Source organism: Protopterus annectens, chromosome 15.part0 (assembly GCF_019279795.1).
Source record: "Protopterus annectens isolate FY-2018-M chromosome 15.part0, PAN1.0, whole genome shotgun sequence".
Classification (NCBI taxonomy): domain Eukaryota; kingdom Metazoa; phylum Chordata; order Ceratodontiformes; family Protopteridae; genus Protopterus; species Protopterus annectens.
This window is the reverse complement of record NC_056749.1, coordinates 674,661,440-674,673,939: the sequence shown is the minus strand read 5'-3', so window position 1 is coordinate 674,673,939 and position 12,500 is coordinate 674,661,440. Positions and strand designations below refer to the sequence as shown.

Sequence of the window (12,500 nt, the reverse complement as noted above, 5' to 3'; positions counted from 1 at the left end):
TGGATCACACTACGGTACACACAAACTCCTTAGCTGGGTCACCCTCTGGTATACACAAACTCCTTAGATAGGTCAACTTCCGGTACACACAGACTCCTTAGCTGGGTCACCCTCTGGTACACACAAACACCTTAGCTGGGTCACACTCCAGTGAAAAGAAACTCCTTAGCAGGATCACACTGCAGTACACACAAACGCCTTAGCTGGATCACACTCCGAGTCCTAAGCTGTAAGTAAGGTAGCACCTCCCCAGGTGAAGCTCTTGCAGAAAAAGTATGCCCCCCCCCCAAGAAACTCCTTAGCTGGATCACACTACGGTACACACAAACTCCTTAGCTGGGTCACCCTCTGGTACACACAAACTCCTTAGATAGGTCACCTTCCAGTACACACAAACTCCTTAGCTGGGTCACCCTCTGGTACACACAAATGCCTTAGCTGGGTCACACTCCAGTGAAAAGAAACTCCTTAGCAGGGTCGCACTGCAGTACACACAAACTCCTTAGCTGGATCACACTCCGAGTTCTAAGCTGCAAGTAAGGTAGCACCTCCCCAGGTGAAGCTCTTGCAGAAAGAGTCTGCAACCCCCCCAAGAAAATGAGACCTGGCATCAACCATTCTGTAGCATCTCCCTTTATAAAACCTTGCAGCACCCAGGCCACTAAAAGAACCTATATTATCATGACATAACAAGGACATCATCCTTTTATGCAATAAAACTAGCCTTAAAACGCATGGGTCATTGCACTCTGTGAAGAACTCTTCCAAACAAAATAATAAATAGCCATTCTAAGTCTCAGAAAATGATTACAGCATTGCGTATAATTTTAAAATTATTTGATTACAACGCAAGAATTTGTCTGTAATTGCAATTCAGAACAACTGAATCAAAATGACATGCAAGCACTATGCTGGGAAGACAAGTACATACTATGACTGTTTGGGTCCGAAATGTAGTCAAGCCCTGGGTGCTACTAGAAAGAGAAATGTAAGCAAAGGAGGCCGTTGTGAGACCTGTACTACTGTAATGGTGCAGTTATGAGACCTGTACTTGTGTAATAAGGCAGTTATGACACCTGGACTTGAGTAATATGACAGCAGTAGGAGCACAGTCACTTAACTGAATCAGTCAACCTGGTTTTCTCACTTGGTGAAAACAAATACCAGCCAGTCTCCCCGAATAAACAAACATTGTTTTTGAAAACATTTTTGACATTAAATCAGAATGAAGGTCCCATGCTTACATCTTAATCACTTAGAAAATATTATATTAAATTTAGAAGATGTATATCCTTTGGTTCTGAGTAGAATGCAGCATATATTTTCAGATGGCAATGTTTATAAAGTCCAACATAGTGACACTTGGCTGCCTAGGATAAACTCTTATAACCTAGTTAGGTTTTTTTGCCTGAGTATATTTTTGTAAAACATTTGAAAGAAACTGATCTTTTTAATTTACTGTCAATCTTCTGCTAAAAGCTTTGAAGTTCTGCAGTGTATCTGTGATGCCCAAGATGTCCTTGATGTCCCCAGCATTTCAAGGGTCTTTCAGTTTGTTACATTGCTTCCTGACCTGCTACATTGCTTCTTTCTATTTCAGTGATCACAGTGGCGTAACTGTTGCCTGTGCTCTGTTTGGTCCATTGGTTTGGTAGAGATGGCAAATTCTGCAGTCTTTTGCTGGCTTCTAGTACTGTTTTCTACAAATACTTGTTCGACATGCTACAGCCTTCCTTGATATTACAAGGTTTTAGTATTAACTGGGCTATAATTCAGAGTGGGAGGCTATTTCATGAACCATTTGAGACGTACAGATTCTTTGTGGAATACTTTGGGCCCAGGTTTGTGTCCAACCTTGGACTTGGCAGTCCAGCACCATCTTTTCACTTCATGGCTGACTATGTGGAACAAATGTGACTTATTTAGAAAAGCATTACTGAACCTCACCAATTCTGGGCAGGAGCCGTGGAAAAATACAAAAAGAAGAAAAAAAAAAAAAAACAGCCAGTGATGAGGGGGTTCTGCAGCTTATTCGGACGAAGAACAAATGAGTATGTAAGGTGGACCAGCACACCTTATCTGTTGGCAAATCTGGTTTCCCTAGCCTTTTATACAAGGCAACTGGTGATTAATTTTACTTGGCTGTAACACTTGTTTTGTAGGACTTTCTTTTAACATAGCTAAATGAATTCCCCTAATTTATAGGGTCTGTATCACTTGAATGAAACAACTCAATATCTAATGTAATAATATCGAACTGCTGACGTCGAACTGCAAATAACATGAAAGCAAATAATGACAAAATTCATAATTTCGAAAGAAAATAGTTGGCCATTTTTCATGCAAGGTAATGTACATCATATGGTCTGTCAGGAATATTCATAAAGTACGCAAATATTTATCAGTGTCACGTTCCTGTTTTATATGTAGGTATATGCACTTTATGGCAATTATAGAGGTTAACTGATTCGTAATTATACGTACTGTGCGTTTTGTATATAAAAGTACAACATTTATGTGTTACTTTGCACGCTTAACTATAACTGGATAGCAACATGGCTACCTCTGTTGAATGTACTACTCCTGGAATTGTAGGTGAAATTTACCAATGCGTAGCTTCACAAAGAAAGACAGAAATGTTACATATAGATAGTTATCTTTACCACTTAGAAAAATCAGTCAATAAGAAGCGGTACTGGTGTTGCAAATATAAAGTATTACAGAAATGTCGATGTAGGGCTGTAACAGAGTTTGTAATAGGAGGTGATAGGTTACTAAAGTCTGTGTCTCACTTTCATGCACCTGATATAACAAAAGTGGAGAAATACTGAGTGTGCTATAATTTGAAAGAAAGTGCAAGATGTAATACCTCAACACCTCCATTAGTTGTTGATGATGTACTAGCAAGTACATCACATGAAACATTAATGTCGATTCCATCTAGACATTCTATGCTACAGCAGGTAAACAGAGTAAGGAGAAGTAAAATGTTGAAAGACAAGTCTGTTGCTAGTAACATTGCTGATGTTGACACTACTAGATGTTCACTAAGAGAGGGTACATTTATTCAAACTAGGAAGGCTGATAATTACAGTAATACACACGTTTTAGTTTTTAGTACAGAAGAAAATTTGTGTGATTTATGTAATGCTAATATATGGTTTATGGACGGTATATTTCTTACAAGAGTCGTCAATTGTATACAATCCATGCATTAGTAACATTTGCAGAAACAACTCATTCCTTGCCATTAGTGTTTACGTTAATGAGTAAAAAGTCGTACAAAGCTTACAACTTTTTATGGGAGTGTGTGCACGATTTACTGTCTACTTCTGATTTACAGTATACTGTAAAGTTCACATTGACAGACTTCGAACTAGCTGCAATTAAGAGTGTCAAACACAACTTTCCATCCGTCACTGGTAAAGGCTGTTTCTTTCATTTCATGCAAGCGCTATGGAGGAAAATACAGGGTTTGGGTCTTGCTAACTTGTAGTATGCCTTTTCAGCTAGATATAAAACGTTTGATAGCTTTAGCATTTTTACATCCAGATGATGTCCTTGACGCATTTAAATGTAACAGTGCAAACTTTTCTCCTGATGGTAAAGAGTTACTGACGTACTTTTCAGAGATTTATACCTCTGGACGTCCACGAAAGCAACATACACGAGTATCTAATGTCAGTCGTTTTCCTGCAATGTTTCCAGTAGAATTCTGGAATGTGCATGCATTAAACTAGTTATCCCTGCCTAGGACACAAAATTACGTAGAAGGCTGGAGCAGGCATCTAAGTTGTTTGTTAGGTAGACGAATATCTGATATTCCTTCTATCATAAATGTCCTTGTAAGGGAGCAGAACAGAGTGAATGAAATTTGTCTGTTAATGAAATCCGGTTACCATACATCATCCAAGAAAAACAAGTACATTGAAAGGGAATGCAGATTACGAAGCATTAAGAATAGGGACGAATACACAGCATTCGACTTTCTCAATGCAATTACGATGCTTTTAAAATTGTAATCCATGATTACTGGTATACAAGCGTACCAAGGATATCGGACATACTTTAGTTGAATTTATTTGGGTAAAGTAAAGCCCATGTCAAGTTCACTTTTATTTACACAATTGTCATTTCAAATTAAAAATGTTTCTGGTATTAATTACTTAATTATGTATAATATGGTGTGCAGTTTTGAATTATGTCACTAGCGTGTTCACGTATTTGTTTTCACAGAGGTGGGCAAGCACTGCTATTCAGATTTCGAATTTTCGATATTTTAAGCTTTCGGGTTTTTTACATTTCGAAGTATGCAGTTCGATGTTGTAACATTCAATATTGAGCTGTTTCATTCTAGTGATATAGACCCAATTTATATATACTTGGCAAAAAAAAACTTTTAATACATTTACCTAAACAGACATTTGATATGAATGGAATGAGGATGGAGGCAATACCCAAACGCTTACTGCATTTGTTTATTCCATTCTTGTTACTTTCTTTCACTGTTCGCTATTCAGAGGCACACCATTCTCTCTCTGAACAAAAATACTCTTAATGTATAAACCTGAAATCACACAAACCTGATTGGACAAATCTCTTCTCATCTGTCTGCAAGTTCCTTACTCCCCGATGCTTAGAAGACTGGCTGTTGCATCTTTAAAGATAATGATTTTTATGTGAAAATAGGGCTTGTGAAGCTCGATGTTGCTAAAGGTGACCCTCTCATTCTTCTGCATGTGCTCTTGTAAGGGGCCTTCCACTGTGATATCTGCTCAAGGAAGGAAGCTATTCTGTCTTCCCTTCCACCTTTTACAGAATTATTCATTTTTAAGTCCATATGGCCACCTATTTTCCTAGTATGCATAATTCCCCTTGCAAAATCTGGTAGGGAAGCTGTAACAGGGAAATAGGTATGTCTTCTTCTCCTGAGCTGTTGCACCAGCAGAAAAAGTAAAGCGACAGAACGAGCACTTAGACAACAAGATTTAATTAATACAACTGCACAGCTTCACGTATTCATTAAATATTAATTATATCCAGGTGACTGTTCCTAATTTTGTCTAATTTTTTTTTTATATGCTTGATATAATGAAAAAACATCAGCACCCCCCCCCCAACCTCATCTCATCATTATAACAGGTATGATGACATGGGTGTACTTAGCCAATCAGCAACCTCTGTGGAAGACTCATGACTTTGAGGGCAATTTAAATTATTAAAAGCAAAAGCATTTTATGCATTAGCTTTCCTTTCTTATGGTGGAATTGCTACTCTGTGAAGCCAGCAACTTCTCGAGATGTTAAAAATGTCACTTCCAGTAAATGAAAATGTAAACAGATGGCAGACATTTTCTTTTCTTTGATAAGTGACTGAGTTCATTTCAAAGCACATTCAGGTGTAAAAATAAAAAATCAAAGCACAAATATACATGTCATAGTGCCCTTATGCACTTTGCTACAGGACATCTTCACATGACAATATATACAAGAAATCTGTTTTTTTTTTAATGTATTCATATCCATCCATCCATCCTCAACCCTTTTTTCCCATTTTGCACAGGTGGTCAGGGTGTCAACCAATTAAAGGAAATGGTCATCAGTTGCATTTATTTGTCTGAAAGCACTTTAAATCACAAATCAATCGGAAACAAATGGTGGAAAACACATTTTGTCAAACGTTAATTTGCCTGAAATGTCACACAATGTGGGTTAGAAATTCACTGTGATCTACTAGAGAAGTAGAAAATGTGGTAATGTATTAACATGTTTATCTCCTGAGTGTGAAGATGCCAATCGGTCTTACCTATAAATACTGTGCACCCGCAGTGAATCAGTGTGTGTGATCTTTCCTGCATAGTTGTGTGACCATGTAGTTAGTATACTTAGTAAGGGAATGAGGGGGAAGCCTTCGATATTGGCCCCTTCAAAAACACTTAAGGTACTTTCTTCAGTTTGCTGTTTTTTCCCCCTCCTAACTGATTAAATTAAATATGTTTTTAATCAAATTACTTGAATCTAATGAGTTTGGCTCAATGTTTTGTGTTTCAACTAAATGTCTATTCTGTCAAATCGCACAGATCCCCAGGTCACAAGGGCAGTGATAACTACAACATATAAGGACAGCTTAGAGTACCCAGTCAACCTGCATCTTCTTGAGGTGTATGAGGAAGCTGGAATACCTGCCCAGAACTTATGCAAATACTAGCAGGATAAATGACCTCCACACAGACAGTAAGCAGCAGTCAGGACTGAACCTCAGACATTGGCGTTTTGAAGCAAAAATATTAACCGTTGAGCTATTCACAGTTGGTCCAGACAAAATGCAAGTTGATTTATCTGATAATATTTTATTCCCCAACCTATATGGAGTTGAATGCCTGTAAAAACTGCCTATATGAAACATACAGGTGAGCAGTATGCTGAATGCCTATGAAAACTGCCTATATGAAACATACAGGTGAGCAGTACATTGAATGCCTATGAAAACTGTCTATATAAACAATACAGGTGACTGTATGTTTGCACACTTTGAGCATACTCAAGTAACCTCAATCCCAAAACTAGATCTACAGATATCCCATCCAGAATGTGCAATCTCCAAATTAAGTCAGGCTAGTATCACAATAAAATTGTACAGAAATATCTAACAAGATGGTCTACAACTTACAGGTTAAGAACAAGTTTGTATGCATTCTGCAAATATCAGCAAATCAAGTATCTTTGTAGGTGCTTCTGGATAATGTCATTAAATAGATACTTAGCAGTAAAGGAGTCTAAACAGCAATTGAACATGGCATGTTTAGCTTAGTGTAGCTGTGAGGGCCTATCATTTTTCACAAAAGCAACATTACTCCTCTGAGTTCCCAGGTCACTGTATGTTAGTTATCTAGCAAATTAAATACTGTGGGAAGAAATAGACAGGGAATTGTTATGGCTAGGCTTGTATAGGCCATGCTTGTACAGGCCCTAGGGCCGATAGCCTAGTACCAATCTATGAACCTATGAATTAACTGTTCTTTATTTACACTGTAAAGCATTTTCTAGCTTTACTGCACAGGATACTGATATTAAATGAGAAAGATTTATCCGAATTTTGCAGAGGATACCATTTATTATTTACTGCTAACACACTATATAGTAGAGGTTTCGATCTGCTTGCAGTAATTAACATAGCATAGATTATGGGCTACATTTTCTGCTAAAGAACACCTAAAAAAGAAGATAAAGCAAAAAACACAGAACTATTAAAATATACACCACCTACAAACTGTAACACATGATATAACAGCATTATACTTTGTTTCGGTATGGGTTATGCAAGGATTCACTTATCCTGGTTTTGCAGTTTGGTCACAAAGTAAAATCCTGCCAGTTAAGAGTAAATGCAAAATTCACACACAAAAATGGTATAGTACTATAAGCTATTGTGCTATTCAAACAATGTAGCAAGGTTTTTTCAGTAAGAAAGAGCAAAAAAAAGTCCATGTCGCAATTATATCACTCGTAAAGGTATATCTGACACAAGGTATAAAGTACACTAGGTCATAAACATGAAAAAAAAGACAATATATGTGAAAGCAGAAAACCTACCTACTCATATGCATCTTTTATCATATCCATTTTAACAATACTCTGTACTTGGGACATCTGAAGCACAAAGTTAAAGACCAAGGATGGTCTTTCCTAAAAAGTGCATTTTAACAATTTATTTGATGACCAGAATACCACAGAGAAAACTACATGCCCTTTAAACCACCTTAAATGTGGTTTATATTCTGTATACTGAACAAGAAAACATAAAAAAATACCTTTACTGTTACTGTAAACACGAGGATAGTAAATATAAGGGTTCCAAATGTCCAGTTTCCAAACACCTGAAAATATACAATAATACAAATATATAAACCATAGCTGGTAAAGAAGAAGCAAAACAATTTTTTTTCCAAACAAACTAGAATTAAAAGTTTCACCAAAACCAGAAATAAAGTGTTGATACATTTGTGTCCAGTACAATTCCAAGACAACTCGCTTCATTGTCACAGTTAAAACAGTTACTTGACTTTTACTTTAAAGAAGTGAAAGTTATTTACTTACCACAATGTTAGAGGTGGATGAGCAAGTCCATCCTCATAGGCAGTCAGAATTACATCCACTAGTCATTAGACTGCTTGATGTCTGAAACACTACCAGGCTAGCAGTCCACACATTTTTACCTATAATACCCTGCTAACATGTTACCTCTCTAGATTGCTGTTAGGGTGCAACAAGGCTGATCACAATTCTCTTTATAACATCAAAATCCTCCAGACAGCATCTGAGATGGTGGAGGCAGAAGGGTGGATATCTTTTTTGGAATGAGGAAATCTAGCCTCATCATCAATCAGATCATAGCTTATCCTCTTGGGTATTCTCTACCTCATAAGAAACCTCTAAGGAAGACCTAGATCTACAGATCACACCCATCTTGTAGTATCTTGTTAATGTATTTATTATAGTCACATAGCTGTGGCATAAACATTCAAAAAAGCATTCTTGAAAAAGGCTTGAGAATATGAAGCAAAGGCTTATTGCGTTTTCTATTGTAGAATTCTACATAATCAGAAAACCATGAGGTCAAGATGATTTTAGAAATCTTGATGGCCTTTTTTCCCGGTAGAGACTGAAATGAACATTGTGAGATCTTTCTAACAGATTTTGTCTTGTCTACAGAAAATCGAAGCTGCATGTGCATATCCATATAATGAAGCAAACATTGACTCCTGTTATAAAAATAAGAAGGTATACAGACTGGATAAGATTGATCTTTAGTAGCTATCCTGTGGATTAGTATACAAGGTACTCTTGGCCATATGAACGACAAAGTAAGAACTGCTCCTCAAAGAGTTGTTGTTGTTGTTGTGCCTTTCGGCTTTTCCCGGTTAGGGGTCGCCACAGCGGATCTCTGGTCCGCTAATGATTGGTAGTTGATTTTTACGTGCCGAGTTACCAGCCCTGATGCACAACCTTCAACGAAGGTGCGCCCATTCACACATGTCTCCATGCAGAAGACGCTCTAGCTGAGAATCAAACTGGACAGCATCTTACTGTGAGGTGACAAGTGCAATTCAGAAATTCTGATGGTGGATGTGATGGCTATCAGACGACGTGTCTTCAATATGCTTCAAATATACTTCGGCAGGTGGATCAGAAGAAGACTCAGTTTTTTCAATAAAAATACAAATCCCAGGAAGGGACATGATTTTTGACAGGAAGACAGATGAGAAATGTCCTTCTGAAGAAGGCCTTTTAAACTTTCAAGGGGATGAGAGATAAGCAGTTAGTCCCCTGATGAAAATACGAAATTCCTGTTAGGTGCACTTCAGAGAAGAAGTATCTTAACCCAGTGTCACAGGTCTCTGACACATAGCCTAGCATGTCTAGTAATGAAGCAGCAACAAGATCGAGACCTTTAGCAGTAGCCATACATTAACGCATGTCTGGTTACTTGTCATACTTTTTCTGTGTTGGATCTTCGGGCAGAAGTAAGGATCTGGACCACTCTGACAGAGTAAGAAGGGTCTCTGGTCATCACCAGCACTGCAGTAATCATGAGGTTATATGAAGGAAGTAAGGGTCTGGATGAAGGTTTTTGAATGGATATTAAAGGATCTCATAGGTAAAGGCTTCTCCAAAACATAAACCCATAGAAGATGGCACAAGCTTGTTGAGGGCAATATGGGGCTACAAGAGGGAGCCTGGATTTGCTCAGATCAGCTTTCTAAATTAATTTTTGACTTGTAGGAATGGTTAAGGGATGCAAACAGATTGCAGCGAGCATCTCCCCTTGTGACAAAAGATCTTACACACTTGTGACTGGTTGAGGGACCACTCATGTGACATTAGCAGCCAGTGTCTAAGCCTAGCCACTATAGAACTGGCCTTCCCCAAAACATGACTGTAAATCAGAAAGTTATAACTGGACACAACCTTAACCCCTACCTTCATTGCATTTTGACAATGGGGTTAACAGCAAGTTCATCCCTGCTTGTCTACACAACAAAACACAGTCAGGATATCACTGTGAATGGCAAAAGCATATTCAGGAAGGGAGTCCTTAAACGTATGCAAGGGGAATAGAACTGTTCTCATCTCTACAATACTGGTGCATACACTGACCTTTATGAGTATATATCCTGGATCACCTATACTGAATAATGCCCTCCTCCACTGTATGTAGGCATCTATTGTGACAGTTACTGTTGGAAAAAGGACCAAGAACAGACTGCCCAGTGTGAGGTTCAGAGTGTACATCTTTTGACTGGATCTCTTGGACTGCCTGCTCTAAATAATGTGCCCCACCATTTGGCATATGGCACATGCATCTGTGGTGGCAACCGTTGTTGGCATAGGGATTAAGAACAGACTGTACAGGATGAGGTTTGGTGTGCATATCTACCATCTTAATTGTAGTCTCCAAGTCTTGGATATCCTTACCAACTGAGACATAAGATCCATTAGCTGACAGACTGAAATTTTAGGGCCAACTGCAAAGTTTAATATAATATCTGGCATCTGAAACCATACAGACTGTCACTATGAGTCCAACAACATTGAAACACAGAAGAAGGAACCGAAGAGATATGTATGAGCTGATTCACAACATTTATGAAAGCATGAATTTTTCCTATGAAAATTGACTTTGCAGGATAGAATGTTTGTTGTGCATACAATGCATAAGCATTTGCGCATGCTGTTTTTGGGAATCTGTAGTGTTTATCATGAATCCCAATGACTGGAAGAAACTCCCTTTGAAGAGTTAAGATTGTCTTAAGATGAAACAGCTAGGAGACAGTTGCCTAAGTAAAGAAATACCTTCACTCCTTGAAAACAGCTGACTCCCATATGGGAGTACAGAAATGTTCTGGATTCCTTAGCAATTTTTGCATAAACATAGGCAACCTGAAGGTGGGATCTCCTGGATGCTCATTTTCTCTCTTACATCTCTCTTCTTGCCTCACTCTCTGACATATTTGGTAAGCAGAGGCTGGGGAGCTGGAGAGGGGTGTAGAAGGGACTGAGTAGGGGTGTAGCAAGGAGTCACATTGTCTCTGGGTATTTTTGTCCTGTTGCACTTGTCCTATATGATAGACAGCCATGCAAGTAAGTGAAGGGACAAATGATTCCTGACTGCCTCTGGAATGGGACAATCATGAAGGCCTCAGAGATTAGATTACGGTCACCCTGAAGGAGGACCGCTGTTTTCTTGCTTCTGGTGATTACCAACTTTAGGCTGGCAACTATTCTGGCACTTGCTAAAGTCATGGTGGCCTATTCCAGAACTTGACTGTTTCTCATCCAATGGCCAGACTGCACTCAAAACTGAAATGGACTCTGCTGTGCTGTAGAGGAAAGATGCTGATGATTTTCAGATTTCAGAACAATGACCATGAGGGTCCTTCCCTCCTTTGTCATTTTCTCTAGCTCAGTTTTAACTGTTGTGTTCTGAAAGGGACATTACAAAAGCCTGCCTTAGTATCCTTAGCAGGGTCTGTAAGACACAGCCAAGTGGGACAGTGAAGGGTTTATGCTGGTGCCTGCTGCTCTAGTGGCATCATCTGTATAACTGTGAGTGAGATGCATGGTGAGGTCTGCAGTGCACAACTTGGTTGCCATCTGAGACTACAACATGTATTTCAAGTGTCCATTAGGCAGACCTTCCATTACTGGCTCAATTCAGCAGGCAGCACCTGATGGAAACTCAACACATGGTGCAAGTAGTTCTCTGTCCTCAGAGTAAATGTGAGGGTTGTGTGAAGCCACTTTCCAAAAATACCTATTGCCTGTTACTGTTTAACTAGAGGATGGACAGCAACTGTCTGCTAAGTAGAAGACTATTGGAGAGCTGCTGCTGCTTGTGAATGAGAGACAAAGGTATGTCTTGGTTAGACATCAAAGTCTGCACAGTTACTGATGGTGAGAAATGCAGCTGAGTCAGCAATGTAGGCAATAAAGTCTAGACCAATGACATCCACTTCAAGGCTAGCATTAATTCTAAGTGCCAAAGCTGAAACCAGTGAAAACTAAAAGACTCGTTCCCCATGCCTGACCTTGACTACTCAAACCAAACCACATGTCAACACCGAGACTAGCACTATAGACAACTTCCTAAGGCTAGAAAGCTACCTTGCCTGAAGTTTGATATCAAAGGGTCTGTTGATGCCATATGCATCAACACAAAAACCAACAATGTCAAAGACAAGATCAATGCTGAGGGTTCCAGAGCCAACAGCTTTGAGTCCAAGATCAAAACCATGTAGTCAACTCAGGAGACATCGCTAAATATATCTGTGAATAACCAGTAATAACTCCAGGGGAGCCCCCACATAAAACATGGGCAGTGCCGGTTATCTGATCTACTTTTATAGCTTGCAAAAGAACCCTCTGTGAGCTCCTTTTGTAATCAGGTTTCTTTCATTGGTGTTTCTTGTCAATCGACTGTATAGTCGATGTGCAGGCACT

The 12,500-nt window shown here is 38.9% G+C and overlaps 1 protein-coding gene across 4 annotated transcripts in view; it reads right to left on the bottom strand.

Annotated features, from left to right (window-relative positions):
• Positions 1-12,500, bottom strand: part of ATP11C (ATPase phospholipid transporting 11C) — a 1,720,948-nt gene that overhangs the window by 65,855 nt on the left and 1,642,593 nt on the right. For all 4 annotated transcript variants that reach the window (XM_044057530.1, XM_044057531.1, XM_044057529.1 and 1 more), the window contains one exon: positions 7,811-7,876. In XM_044057530.1, the coding sequence (XP_043913465.1) occupies positions 7,811-7,876 (66 nt within the window). The remainder of the gene's footprint in view (positions 1-7,810; positions 7,877-12,500) is intronic.